General features: G+C 38.7%; 2 protein-coding genes across 2 annotated transcripts in view; one reads left to right on the forward strand and one right to left on the reverse strand.

The window, feature by feature from the left end:
* The window catches only part of LOC134793586 (protein FAM13A), a 184,677-nt gene that overhangs the window by 107,973 nt on the left and 61,049 nt on the right, over window positions 1–15,655 (reverse strand). The gene's annotated exons all lie outside the window — the stretch shown is intronic.
* The window catches only part of LOC134793592 (bifunctional 3'-phosphoadenosine 5'-phosphosulfate synthase), a 46,080-nt gene that overhangs the window by 28,814 nt on the left and 1,611 nt on the right, over window positions 1–15,655 (forward strand). The window contains exons 6-13 of the mRNA XM_063765215.1: window positions 484–624; window positions 7,224–7,286; window positions 7,608–7,847; window positions 9,112–9,267; window positions 10,164–10,269; window positions 13,495–13,637; window positions 14,083–14,244; window positions 15,269–15,377. Coding sequence (XP_063621285.1) covers window positions 484–624; window positions 7,224–7,286; window positions 7,608–7,847; window positions 9,112–9,267; window positions 10,164–10,269; window positions 13,495–13,637; window positions 14,083–14,244; window positions 15,269–15,377 — 1,120 coding nt within the window. The remainder of the gene's footprint in view (window positions 1–483; window positions 625–7,223; window positions 7,287–7,607; window positions 7,848–9,111; window positions 9,268–10,163; window positions 10,270–13,494; window positions 13,638–14,082; window positions 14,245–15,268; window positions 15,378–15,655) is intronic.

The following is a 15,655-nucleotide window of genomic DNA, read 5'->3' on the forward strand; positions in this document are numbered from 1 at the left end:
GTAATAGATATTTAATAGATAACGGAGTATTTATTTTAATATTTGCCGCAAAATAGCAACTATTTTTTCTAGTTCCTATCATTTAATTCCGCCATAACGCCTAGTATTTATCAGAATGAAATGCAAATAAAGTTATCAATATAATAATATGCAGATAAAATATGAGATGTCTTATGTTATAGAGTCTGTGCAGAAAGAAAAGAGTCGTAGAATGTATTGGATCCCATACCTTTCACGACTGTTCTCTTTCCGCACTGACCCTACATATATTAAAAGAACATTTTCTGGGTCTGACCCGTACAAGCGCATTGTTTTTCATCTATGTATTTTACTGTGCTGTTGACGTTATGAATGATCGTCGATATATTCAGAGCAGCAGAGCATTTTTCGAGTGTTATCTTACCTCTACACTTTTATAAAAGTTGCGTTTTTACAATTTCGTGGAATACTCTTTAAGTTAGTAAAATGTACTTTTTTTTGCAGGGCATTATTCCAAGCTTCGAAGGCAACCAGCTTGGCGTCGAAGAACTGTTCATATACGGGAACAGGTTGACCAGCGCTATCGAGGAGGCGGCCAGGTTGCCGTCTGTCGAAATTACTACTTTGGACCTTATGTGGGTGCAGGTAAGGTCAATATTGCCTGTTTTTATCAACTTACCTAATTTGAAGAGTGTGGCCCATAATTTCCGAAAATCATTTTTTCTTCGAGGCAATTACTCCGTTCTCATAATTTCCCGAAATATTTTTTTCTTGGTGGCGATTTTTCCGTTTCCATATATCTCCAGTGGAATTTCTTCGCTTTATTTTATTTTCTATTATTTTTATTTTCGAATAGCTTATTTTCCTGTTCGGTTTTCCAACCATTCGCATATTTTCCCACTATGTTAAGTTTTTATACAATCACAGAATACAGAAAATAGATAGGTGCGACGACGAGCGAAGCGAGGAGGAGTGTGTTAGGTGAACTGCGAGCAGCCAGAACCGACTTCATTTATTGTACGATATTGATTTACAAAAGAAAGTTATTTGTGTCACGTTTATTATAACAAGAAAACATATCGAAATTATGCGAATGGTTAGAAAACCTATCAGGAAAATAAGCTATTGGAAAATAATGGGGAAAGGGAAAATTTAGTTTATGAAAAAATGTCCACGAAAAATGAAATAAAGCGAAGAAATTCCACTGGGAAATAATGGGAACGGAGTAATTGCCTAGAAGAAAAAAGGATTTTCGGAAATTATGGGCCACACTCAGTCACTCAATTTGAAATGAGAAATCGTTGTAAGTTTATTGGCGTATTAGTTACGTAATATCACAGTATAATAAAGAGTACTAACGTACAGTATGGACACTCCCTGCCTCCTGTTGAAAGTGCCGCCCACCCGCTCTCGGTTACCTCTCAGTTACCGGCTGGCAAGGACGCGACGACGCGGTGCGCAGAGCGGAGGCCACGTAAAATATTAAACAAATTTACAAATCTTTTTGCAATGGGCGTGTGTTGTGCTGTGTACGGTTGTTTAAGCTCTATAAACGACAAAACTAAAAGAAAGTTCTACAGATTCCCATTGGATGAATCAAGGCAAGTACATACCCAGTTATTTTTACATTTGACCGCCAGTGTCCGGGGTGTGGTAATATCGCGGTAGGTACAAACAGCAACACTCTTAACTGTACATCGGTGGACCTTATTACAAAAGGTATAAGTGTACGATAGAGTCGAAAAGTGGTAGACCACTTTCTTGGCTGACCGTACTAGACCGATTGATCGAACGGGGAAGGCAACTGTCAATTGGATTGCTTATGGCATTGTCGAATTCCATACAAAATTATCATCGTCGAGAGCGCCATCTACAATTGGCTTTTTCCGGCGTCTGTCGATTTCCTTAAAAATATTATCTTTATATATAAACGCGAGCGGCTTTGACGGTAGAAACAAATTAAATTATGCTCAAACAAAAGAGCGTAAAAAAATAACACTTTTGAATCGACAACATATATCCGCAAAATTCGTATTGTCGCGTATTTTGCATTTAAAAGTGAAAAAATTTCGACAAACAATACTAAAGGCTCAATTTGTTGGTTGACATTTGACAGCTATGCGTTGCGTTTAGAAACTGCAAACATGCTTACAAGTTAGGTTGGTCGTATTTTTTTTAATAAAAAGCAAGACGAATATTACTGTTTATTTGATGACTTTCCGGTATGTATAATGGTTATTATCAGGCATCGGAGTTTTTGTCGCATGGTAAGACTAATAGCAAGCTATGGAGTCGACATTTGCCATAAATGTAAACTCTTATTCATACTCATACTCATTTATTTAATTTATATTAAAATGCCTTTAGAGCGGTCGGTCGTGTAGATTATCTTAGTCGAAATATATATAAAAATATTTTTCTATTACATTATGAATTCATAACTTCAACTATTTTAACATACAACTATACAAACTACATCGCTGCGAAATACCTGATGTCATGTAGGTACTGACCGCTGATAAAATTGATTAGTATTTATCATATGTCAATCACTGGTGATTGCAAACGTAGTAGTTATTTATATCTGTAAGTGGTAAATACGTTGTGGATTATTCCATAATTAATTATTATGCCTAACCCAGAAATAGCTGCAATTTTGGCATGGATAGAGCCATACAACGATTTACAATATGACTATGAAAAATCTGCTAGAGTGTGCTTGAGTTGTGAAGTACAACTCACCCAATTGAAACATAAATTTATTTTAAAACATATCAACAGTATTCTTCATCAAACGAAATCCACTGGAACTTCAATATACACGACCGACCGCTCTAAAGGCATTTTAAGATAAATTAAATAAATGAGTATGAGTATGAATAAGAGTTTACATTTATGGCAAATGTCGACTCCATAGCTTGCTATTAGTCTTACCATGCGATAAAAACTCCGATGCCTGGTTATTATTTGCATTAAGTTTCGTTTCATATGGATATGTATACCGGTATAATTATTACATAAATTTGTTTTTAAGCCAGAACGTGCGATAGTCTGTTACGGCTTTTAAGACGATAGCAACACTGCCTAGACGTCAACGACGGCTGTTATTCGAAAATACTTTATCCGGTACTCCAGACGTGATAAAAACCTGTTAAATAGTGTATTGTGTATAAAAAATAGTCACCGAACATAGTGCAAAGTGCAAACGCCATCGTAACGTAACGAGATTTGAACTTCAAAGCGTTCCATGGGTGTATTGTGTTTAGTATAAACATCGGTCTCTCAGTTGTATTTTAATATTTCAGAATGATTCCAAATATTCTTACATGTCAAGGCACTACTAGCTACCTGGAAATGCAAGTGAAAGCAACCTTGAAGCAGCTGTGATAAACTAATAAGTGAGCGAGATGAAAATGACGTTGTTCAAAGAAACTTTGAGTTAAGTGCCAGCTGACTGTAACACACTCTAATTAAGTACATTGCCAGTGTGAAACAGTGCAAAAAGCTACAGTGTATTGTGGACATATTTAATAACTGTGCTTTAGACTATGAATCAAATTTGAGGTGTATCGGTGAATTGGAAAGTCAACTGCATAAAGCTAATAAGTTATCTCCGGAGTCAATGTAAGTTGAATATAAGATTAAATATAATAAGATATATAGATAGTATATATGTCGCAGTTAAAAGTGTGAACTGGTCAAAAGAACTTTTAACCGACAAAAACAGGCAAAACTGCTTTTGACTGAGCATGTTGGTCAAAAGTATATAGTTATACCTGAAAATCATTGGTTAATAGTAATTGTGTTGTGACTGTTACTATCAGTCAAAAGTACTCGCAGAGATAGGTAGGTTAGGGTTATTTTTTTGCTACGCCCAAAAAACTAAACTGTTCCCAGAGATAGGTAGGTTAGGGTTATTTTTTTTTTGCTACGCCCTAAAAACGAAACTGCTGCCAGAAATAGGTATGATTTTCAGGTAAAACTACTTTTGACCAACATGCTCAGTCAAAGCAGTTTTGCCTGTTTTTGTCGGTTAAAAGTTCTTTGGCCAGTTCACACCTTTGACTGCAACAGGTTGGGCTGGACATATGGCAAGGGAAGGTAAAGATAAGTGGGATAGAGAGGAAGCGGAATGGTATCCTAGAGATGGAAAAAGGAGAGAAGGGAGACCAATAATGAGGTGGTTGGATGACATAAAGAAGCATGCGGGACCTAATTGGATAGGGACGGCAAGGGATAGAGAGCTGTGGAGAGAGCTGGGGGAGGCCTATGCCAAGAAGGCAGACTGAAATAATTATTAAAAAGCAATGACATAAAAATTATTTAATAAAGTTACTAAGGAAAAAATATTGAAACTAATTGATATAAATGAAATGTGAATTTATTTAAATGTAATATGTGCTGAAATTTAATTTTTTGGTCAATAAAGGCTATTCTATTCTATTCTATTCTAATTTGACAGGTGACAACAAAAAAATATTAATTCCTGCTAAAATTTCAGAGTCATAGTGAAGCATAGTACATAGTACCAAAACAAGGTTGATTTTTAGGGTTCTGTAGCCAAAGGGTAAAAACGGGACCCCTATTACGAGGACTCCAATATGTTATTAGATCAAAACAAATTATTTTCAGAAAATATTTAATTTAGGCTTAGGGATGGCGAGGCTCCATAAACCTTCAGTAAGTAGTGCATAAGTATCCTTGGAAAAATTCGACCTATGCCGCCGTGGGTGGCCCGGTGGCAGAATGGCACAGGCACCTGCTGCAATAGCAGAGGACGCTGCTTTGATTCCAGCCTAGGGCACTGGAGGCCTTGGTCACTTTTTAGGGTTGCGTACCCATAGGGTAAAAACGGGACCCTATTAAATATTAAGACTCTGCTGTCCGTCTGTCTGTCACCAGGCTGTATCTCAAGATCTCATGAACCGTGATAACTAGATTAACTAGACAGTTTCAATTTTCACAAATGATGTATTTCTGTTGCCGCTATAACAACAAATACTAAAAACAAATTAAAGAAATATTTAAGCGGGGCCAATGCAATGCTAGGCTGGATATGACTGATGAAATGAGTAAATTTTTATTAATATGTTTTAATATGACATGTTGGTGGCAAACAAGCATACAAGGCTGTTAATGCCGATGGTAAGTGGGAGTTTAGACTAGACCTCTGCTTCTCCAAGGGACTCACATTGCTGACCGAGTAAATTTTTATTAATATGTTTTAATATGATATGTTGGTGGCAAACAAGCATACAAGGCTGTTAATGCCAATGGTAAGTGGGAGTTTAGACTAGACCTCTGCTTCTCCAAGGGACTCACATTGCTGACCGAGTAAATTTTTATTAATATGTTTTAATATGACATGTTGGTGGCAAACAAGCATACAAGGCTGTTAATGCCGATGGTAAGTGGGAGTTTAGACTAGACCTCTGCTTCTCCAAGGGACTCACATTGCTGACCGAGTAAATTTTTATTAATATGTTTTAACATGGCATGTTGGTGGCAAACAAGCATACAACTCATACAAGGCTGTTAATGCCGATGGTAAGTGGGAGTTTAGACTAGACCTCTGATTCTCCAAGGGACTCACATTGTTGACCGAGTAAATTTTTATTAATATGTTTTAATATGACATGTTGGTGGCAAACAAGAATACAAGGCTGTTAATGCCGATGGTAAGTGGGAGTTTAGATTAGACCTCTGCTTCTCCAAGGGACTCACATTGTTGACCGAGTAAATTTTTATTAATGTTTTAATATGACATGTTGGTGGCAAACAAGAATACAAGGCTGTTAATGCCGATGGTAAGTGGGGGTTTAGACTAGACCTCTGCTTCTCCAAGGGACTCACATTGCTGACCGGTTACAAATCTATTACACTCATACTAGGGTTCCGTACCTGAAGGGTAACTAAAAAACGGGAACCTATTAGCGATTCCGACTCGCACTTGGCCGGTTTTTCTTAGTAGGTATATGACATTTATTTCAGTTTTACTTCATTGTCCGTCTGTCTGTCTGTCTGTCTGTCTGTCACCAGGCTGTATCTCATGAACCGTGATAGGCCTAGGCAGTTGAAATTTTCACAGATGATGTATTTCTGTTACCGCTATAACAACAAATACTAAAAAGTATGGAACCCTTCGTGCGCGAGCACTTGCCCGGTTTGACATTTCAGGCTCCGTCACACAGGCGCGTTTCGCGTGCGGCGCGTGAGCGGGGCGCGCCGCTTTTTCATATAAAACGCTCAGGCCCGGCTCTGAAATCGCGCCGGTGTGACGGAACCTTTATTTCAGTTTACTCCACTGTCCCTCTGTCACCAGGCTGTATCTCATGAACCGTGATAGCTAGACAGTTGAAATTTTCACACATGATGTATTTCTGTTGCCGCTATAACAACAAATATTAAAAAGTGTTCCGTTCTTGATGGGTGAGTCCGACTCGCACTTATTCAGTTTTTTTTTTGTAAACGAATTTAATATTAACGGATAGGCATTAATATTAAAGAATGAAATAGTAGTGATAATTTCCATACTTATACTTTAGTGCCATGAAGGGTAGGTACAAAAGGGTTCCCTCTTTTGAGATTGGAAAGTGGGCTAGGTTATAAATGCGGCCTTCACAGAACCGATCTGCGACCAGAAAAGTGGGTCAGGTTAGAACTGTGATCCTTACAGAACCGAACTGCTACCAGAAAAGCGGATTAGGTTTTTTTAATTACATATTTGTTTTTAGATATAATTATCGGAATAGTAAATTTTTCGAGTTATGATTGTATGTTACGGATTTAAAGTTTTCTGAGATGAGATAGGTTTGTAACCGCCTTGATGAAGGTATGAAGTCTAAAAGTAAATAATTACTTAATTCAAAATGAGTATTACCTATTACTATTATTTATTTTACCCGAGCGAAGCCGGGTTTTCATCTAGTTAGTATTATAGTCGAGATCGCCATCAGGTTTAGTTTTTATCAGCCTTCCCCATTTAACTTATTTCAAGGGTGATCTTTTGATTCTGACCAGTAGCCACTGTAGCCAGGAGTAGGTAGTTTTATTAATAACTAACTATTTTGACTCAGCGATCCAAAGAGAATCTTGGCATCCGAAACGAGAGCGTACCACCTGTCCCGATCCTGCGCAACTTATTTTTTTTATTAATATGCCAATGATAAATAAGCTTGGTAAAAAGTATACTTGCAGTAGGGAAATATATGTTAGAGGTAACACTAAAACATTGTTCTTTATAGGTACTCTCAGAAGGATGGGCTTATCCTCTCAAAGGATTCATGCGGGAAAATGAATATCTTCAAGTAAGTTCATAAATAATAATTATTAAGGTGCCTGCGCATATTTCTAAAATTACCAAAATTTAATTTTTTAAATCATTATACATACTTTCCATACGTATCAATTTAGAGATTTATGTTAAACTTGGATTGAATTTCGAAAGGACTTGCGCTGTTGTAAGATATAATAATCACCCCCTTATTCATAAACGCGCTACAATCGTTTGTCTTTATCTGTCATTTTGACTTATGTATTTGTAAGAAAGGGACAAATAATAATTTAACTAAATCAGGCCCGTAAAATTGTATGAATGAGGGACGTCTTTAATAAACTGTCTATTACAGGCCTTAAACTTCAACTGCCTAACCCTCGCTGACGGCTCCGTGGTCAACCAATCAGTGCCCGTGGTGTTGCCTGTCACCACCGAAATCAAAGACAACCTCTCCGGCTCCGAGGCTATCGCGCTTGTGTATGGCGGGAAACCGGTCGCCATACTACGCGCTCCTGAATTCTACCCACACAGAAAGGAGTATAGGTGTGGGAAGCAATTCACTATTCAGCACACTGGACATCCTTATATTAAGGTAAACTTTATTAGAATAGAGATAAGGTTTGTTTTCGCTTGAGCACTGTGGTCAACCCGTCCGTGCCCGTGGTGTTGCCTGTCACCACCGAAATCAAAGACAACCTCTCCGGCTCCGAGGCTATCGCGCTTGTGTATGGCGGGAAGCCGGTCGCCATATTACGCGCTCCTGAATTCTACCCGCACAGAAAGGAGTATAGGTGTGGGAAGCAATTCACTATTCAGCACACTGGACATCCTTATATTAAGGTAAACTTTATTAGCATAGAGATAAGGTTTCAATTCGATTGTGAGCGCTGGTCTATAGTCTATATATGGCGGAAGGCCGGTCGCCCTTGATATGCGCGTGCGAACGATTTATTTAAGTCAAATCGCGCATAGTTTTTATTAAAGTGCGCTTTATTGCATTAAAATAAGAGAGTTTTTATGTTTTTAATGTCGATTTTAAACTGTTGTGAGACATACTAACATTGAATAATTTTACGGTTTAGACTCACTTGTTTTTAGTCACTCGCGCGACATGTTTCGGAGAGCCTAGGCTCATGCTAGGCTAGGCAGTAATAGGTCCTAGGCAGTCCGAAACATGTCGCGCGAGTGACTAAATAAATGAAATGAAATGAAATAAAAAAAAGTGAGTCTAAACTAAACCGTAAAATTATTCAATAAGGTTAAGTTCGACGAGCATCTATACTGCAACTTTCTGTGCTTACAAATAATGTTATTTCTGTTTCCGTATCTGCAATTTCGTCGTAATTTTCGGCGCATACTGCTCGCGTTAGTAGCTCACGACTTTACCTACTCAAAAAAAATAATGGGAGCATTTTCATTGAAGTCTTGGACTGGTATTTCGAACGAAAGAAGTTTTTACTAACTATTTTCGCTCAGCCATCCAAAGAGAATCTTGGCCTCCGAAACGTGAGCGTGCCACCTGTCCCGATCCTGCGCAAGTTCCTGCCAGTTACTGACGCGAAGCTGAGGCAGATCCGCCGTCACACTGTCTTCCCAGCGATAAAGAAGTTTTTAATGTCGGTTTTTTTATTTAAAAAATGAAACCTGAATTTAACCTTTTGAACGCCAAACGCAAAAAAAATTTAGTGATGTGAATAAATAATGCCTACCTAAAAGTGGGGTGTTTTTCAGAAATGTTTTCTTCAAAAAACGATCGACGTCAAAATGCCGTCTTTGGCGTCGTTGTCACGATTTTGCGTTGACGTCAATTGCCGTCTGTGGCGTTCAAAAGGTTAACAAGGTTACACTATTGACAGATGATCGAGGAGTCCGGCGACTGGCTGGTCGGCGGCGACATCGAAGTGTTCGAGCGAGTGCGCTGGCACGACGGACTCGACTCGTACCGTCTCACGCCGAACGAGCTGCGAGCCAAGTTCCGGCAACTAGGGGCCGATGCCGTGTTCGCGTTCCAGGTATCTTTGTCACTTAAGATCAAATCGTCAGGTGACAAGCAAAATTCACTAATTACTAAAAAATAATTAAACAAAAATCAACCTTATGTAAGTACTAATAATTATGGTTCACTATGAACTTGTGGTGGTAATTAGTGAGTTTTGCTTTTCACCTGACGAAATAGTGGTCTATTATGTTCCATGAACATGGTACTTGCGCACAACTAACCTACAGGACTCTTTTATGTGACAGGATATAGCCTCCTAAGACCCAGCCATACAAATGATAAACCCAAAATTTGCGACTGAAATTAGAACCTATAGTGCAGGGAATAAGAGTTGATTTTAAATCGTTTGAAAAATTAACGAAACAAAAGAAATGCAACTCTGTTCCAATTGAATATGGTTTGAATTTCGGGTTATCCGCAGATGGTCTAGAACGCAAAATAACTAGTGTGTTGTTTTGCCTAAATCGCAAAATTTTGGGTATTAAATTATACCTATACTCGCCGCCTGCAACAAAATTGAAACTTATAAACGCGCACGAACCGTGAATCTTGTTTGTGCGAGCGCCACGTGACACGACCATCGTGCGGTCGAGCGGCGCCCACTGCCATACGCCTGCCGCCCCGGGCGGCGCGCCGGACAAATGTACTTACCTAAACTGCGTAGTGACACCCCCCTGATAATGACTTGAATTATGACAACCCTAAATTGCCGAAAGGGATAGTGCCATACATTAGAAAGGGATAACATGATTCGTCCCAGAATCACTGTCGAACATCGGTTTTGTAGTTTCTGTACGGTAGTACTATTATTCTGTGGTGTAGCATACGTTACTGGCTGTAACCCTCGTAGACCCTTGTATACTTACGATAACAAGAAAACAATAAGTACCTATTTTATTTGTTGAACAGTTACGTAACCCGATCCATAACGGTCACGCGCTCCTGATGCAAGACACGCAGCGTCAGCTGATCGAGAGGGGTCACAAGAAGCCGGTGCTGCTGCTCCATCCATTGGGTAAGTACCTACCCCCTTAATCTCCTTATTCATAAACGTATACTATAGTTGACAAGCCGATAATAATCGTTTGTCCCTTTCCGTCATACCAATACGTCGGCAAGGGATAAACGATTATTATCGGCTTGTCAACTTTAGTAAACGTTTATGAATAAGGGGGCTGACTTTTACCCGAAAAAACCGATAGGACGCCGCCCGGTCGGTACCTAGGTGTCGATGGGCGGATGTGGTGGGCGCTGATCAGTGGCGAGCAGTCGTGTTGGAGGCCAAGGCACACTTTGGTCGCTGCACCATAGGAGTAGTAGTAGACTTTTACCCGAAATTTTAGTAGCAGTAGCCAGTAACAGGCGTGGCTCACTCCGCGATTTCGTCGCGTCGCTACAAGTACATGCAGCCCACACCAATTTTGGTGTCTAGCAGTTGTAGTTGCCGCGCTCCGTTACGGAACGGACGCCTGCACGCGCTTGCGCCACCTTGCGGTCATATCTGTCGTAATAGACGCGTTTCGTTAGAGAGAGAATTTTCTGTACAGTCAGCAGCAATAGTTGCTAAGCGGGCGAGATGTTCAAAATGATCTTGACGCGACTTTAATGTTAAGAGAATAAGAGCGCGTCAAAGTAATTTTGAACACCTCGCCCGCTTAGCAATTTCTGCTGCTGACTGTACCAAGTACTATTATTTATTCTGTGGCAGTAGTAATAGTAGTAATCACTTTATTGTACACAACACAGGTTTACATTAAATTTACAGAAACGAAGGCGAACTAGATCTCTTCCGGCTAACCTTAGAGTAGATGAGAGGAAAATTCAAGTAAGATAGGCAAACTTATGGACTGTACAGTAATAGGTTAAAAATATACTAACTTGTCCACGAGTAAATAAAATATATAAATACTAAATAATAACTAACCTTATAAAATAAAATACATTATAGCGTACATCAATAAAATACTAAATGTATATTACATACAGTTATATATCGTCGGTTAATTTAAAAAACCTGTATAAATAGGTAACTTATTAAGGGCGCAATGTTTGATATACATGTATTTTACAAGCTTTTATTTAGTTTCACCTGACCGTTGTCTGTGTGTAATCAAATCTTGCAAGTTAAAATTGGTCCACTTCCCGGTTTCCGATTGAGCTGAAATTTTGCATACATACGTAAGTCGGGTGACAATGCAATATTATGATGTCATCGAGCTGATCTGATGATGGAAACCGGAGGTGGCCATATGAACTCTGTGATAAAACAACGAAACCTAATTGTGTTTGGGGTTCTTAGAATTGTCTCGATGAGTATTAGTTGCCTATGGAAAAAAAAGTACAGTCGGTGATAAAAGCTTGTACCAAAAAGGAAATTTTTGCCAAAAACTTATACTTATATTACACATCTTGTATTTAGGTACTATCTTGTTGTATTGGTTTGTTAGGCTTAAAAACAGAATTTAATGACGTGGGATGTCAAGTTTTTCAGGCCAATTGGCAAATGAAAACAAAATAAAATAACCACATTTGGTTTTAATTTCAACAATCAGTCATTTTACATAAATCGTAAAATTAAACCAAAAAAAAAAATAACAAAGTTATAACTCTACTACCTACATAACTAATACATAATTACGTGATTAGCTGATTAGATAGGTATTGTTAAACTTAAATAGTAATTACAAACGAAAACTATGAAAAAATATAATATGCAGGCGTAGTAAGTTACGGATATTAATATGAACCAAAAGAACATGGAGAAACGCAATGATGTGCGTTTTCTCCATATTTACTGTGATACCAGCACAATTTCGTGTCACTATTTCCTGATGACTGAGACGCCGAGCTACTAGGAGACCTGCATCTTCTGTCTTTAGAACGACTTCGAGATCGGTCACAATTTTGATCATCATGCCCACAGGGTAGTCGAGACTGCTTTTCCACGGTCGCTTTCAATGTTTTCACCTCAGCACTTAGCTTGTCAAGTTGCAGCTGTAACGATTCCTTACTTTCATTATCTTTCTTTATGAGTTCCATTACTCTATCTGCGGCCTTTCCCACTTCTTCTAGACTTCTGTCATCGCGCGCAGTTGCTAGGTAAAGCTGTGCTTGTACTGGCAATTGCCTGAGACCAAAATACTTGATTTCTTCATCTGATGTGCCATGTGGAGCGATCGATTTCAAATATCGTATAAATATAGATGGTCTCATATCACCTATCTCTGCATTCAGAAACTTTACTATAGACATTTTGATCTGAAAAATAATAAACTTATTTGAAATAAATATTATTCACACAACAAAACGCCCTATTTGTGTTCATTAAAAAGATTACTGGTATGAAAATGACTCCATTATAAGTACATTAATATTTCGTATGTTTACCCGAATTCCAAAGTCAATTTTTTTAATTATAAATATTATACAAGTACGGGAACAATTGCCTACCTAATAGATAAGTATATCGTCGAAAAAAATAACCTTAAATAATAAACAATTAAGTTGTATCAACTTTACTTGTGCAAACCCACGATATGCTTTTATCTACGGCCAACAACAAAAGTTGTATCAACTTTACTTGTGCAAACCCACGATATGCTTTTATCTACGGCCAACAACAAAATAGATACTAACGATATTTAATTTAACAAAATGCCTTTCTGGGAAATCAAACAGATTTGTCTGAAAATTATCTAAATACGAAACTGCAAAAGAAGTTCTAACAACCTGACAAGCTATAAACAGACTATTGGGGGTAGATGCACATATTAATAATGTCAGTGAAAAACAAACGTGTATTTGTTTATGGTTCGCGAGCGAGTTCTTTAAAAGGCTCCACAGACCTTGCAATAAATCGCATGCGATTTTCTATAATTGCCGGCTACAGTAGAGGCGCTTTCAACATAGATCGTACATAGACCCGCCTGTTGCTATCTTTATTGCACGCGCATAATTATATATACTGTCACTGTCGCACTAGTGGGGAAGAGTGATAGAGAGAGATGACTACGATACGCTTCGGAGCGTTAACGATTGGCACGTTGGCTACGCGCCCAGTTTTGTTGTAACTTGTAGATGGCGGCGAGAGATTGTTAATTTTAAATTGTCACTAAGAAAATAATGCAATCTGAAATCGCTACAATTTTTCGTGTGCAGCTTTTTACATATAAAAGACTATAAAGCAGTCTTTTGTTGTAAATAATAGGATTTCAATTAACTTTTTTTTAATTGTTTCTAGGTGGATGGACAAAAGACGACGATGTGCCGTTGGAAACCCGGATAAACCAGCACAAGGCGGTGCTCAGTGAAGGCGTTTTGGACCCGCAGTCTACTATATTGGCTATCTTCCCCTCGCCTATGATGTATGCTGGACCTACTGAGGTATAGCCAAAAATATACACTGTTTCTTTTTGTATTTAGATAGCTTCGTCATGTTTCCTGCATACATTGTGAGCCGCTAGAATTCATTTAAAACCTACCTACACTTTTTTATGATTTATTTTAGGATAGCTGAAAAAGGTAATTTCACGTCAAGTGTATTGACGCGTGTTACTTTTATTAAAAATGCAAATTATGTGTTCTTTAATCTTTTACTTAGTATGCATATTCATAAAAATAAACGCAATAACAGCATGACTCGCGACTGTCTCAAAGGTACCTAATCAAAATTAAAGTATGGTACCATATAGAAACGACTTTGCTTATATCACTCAATTTTACAGATTGTACTACGACGTATCCCTGACTAGACACACAATCGATCGATTGTCATGGAAAATCTAAACTGTTTAATACATTGAATCTCACCAAATTATTTTTTTCGTAGGTGCAATGGCACGCGAAGTGCCGCATGAACGCCGGCGCCAACCACTACATAGTAGGGCGAGACCCGGCGGGGCTCCCGCACCCGGCCGGCGGCGGCGACCTGTACGACCCGCGCTACGGCGCCATGGTGCTCAAAATGGCGCCCGGCCTGAATGATCTCGAGGTAATACCCTTACGTTATATGAGACTTATATCCCACCTAACTAGTCATTGCAGGATAAACATTATACAAGGTTTGAGCCTTAATAAAAGCAAACAATTAAAATTTAGGCAACTTACCCCATCAGTAACCGTTTAGAAATATGTGTCATTAATTAAAATAGTATTTAAAAACGTTAAATTTTCTAAAAAAAAATAGGCAACAAGCAATGTAAATACAACAACTTGTATTTACTAGGGATGTACCGACTAGTCGCCGACTAGTCGGGAAAGCCGACTATCCGGCCACATTTGTAGTCGGCGATTAGTCGGCGACTAGTCGGCAAAAATGGCCGATTAGTCGGCACTTTATTAGTGAAAGAATACCATATGTTTTGTGTTTAATTTACTAAAATACCTATCGTATGTTGGTGGGCGGGTGTTTTCCTCTACAGGTCGATCTCAACTGATTCTCGTGTAATTTCATGTGCAAGTTCGATAGTTATTTTTTTTATTATTATTCCGTTTTTGTTTTTTTTTAATGGTGGAGCCATGAGGAACTATAATGTTATTACAAAATTTAGAGACTTAGTCAGGGCACGTTGCTCGTAAAGACGCTGACCAAAGGGGATAGGTTCTTAACTGGCGACTACGTACGGGAAATAGAGCCCTGGAAATACCTCCTACGAGCTGTACTGAGGGTCTGCTCAGGATCGTAAAATAAAAGAACTAAAGACAAAAATTGAACGAGGATTCTTGTGATAGGTAAAGACCTATCACAAGAATCCTCGTTCAAAAGGTGTTCTCTACAAAGGTAGAGAACACCTTTTAGCCAAGCTAATATGATGAATAGCGCAACCAACGGAGCAAAACTTTTGTTTTTCACCTGAACTTATACGAAACTAATGATCTGGCCGACTAGCCGACTAATCGGCTCTTCGAGCGCCGATTAGTCGGCTAGTCGGCCAAATCAATAGTCGGTACATCACTAGTATTTACCTCATACACCCCACATGGCGACCTTACCAATAGTTAAATTGTTTCCGCAGATCATCCCGTTCCGCGTGGCGGCCTACGACACGTCCGTGGGTAAAATGGCGTTCTTCGATCCCACGCGGAAGGAGGACTTCGACTTCATATCTGGAACACGGATGCGAGGTAATTATTGTGAAATAAAAACCGGGCAAGTGCGAGTCGGACTCCCGCACGAAGGGTTCCGTACCATAATGCAAAAAAAACGAAAAAAAAAAAGCAAAAAAAAAAAACGGTCACCCATCCAAGTACTGACCACTCCCGACGTTGCTTAACTTTGGTCAAAAATCACGTTTGTTGTATGGGAGCCCCATTAAAATCTTTATTTTATTCTGTTTTTAGTATTTGTTGTTATAGCGGCAACAGAAATACATCATCTGTGAAAATTTCAACTGTCTAGCTAT

The sequence above is a fragment of the Cydia splendana genome, chromosome 9 (genome assembly GCF_910591565.1).
Source record: "Cydia splendana chromosome 9, ilCydSple1.2, whole genome shotgun sequence".
NCBI classification, from domain to species: domain Eukaryota; kingdom Metazoa; phylum Arthropoda; class Insecta; order Lepidoptera; family Tortricidae; genus Cydia; species Cydia splendana.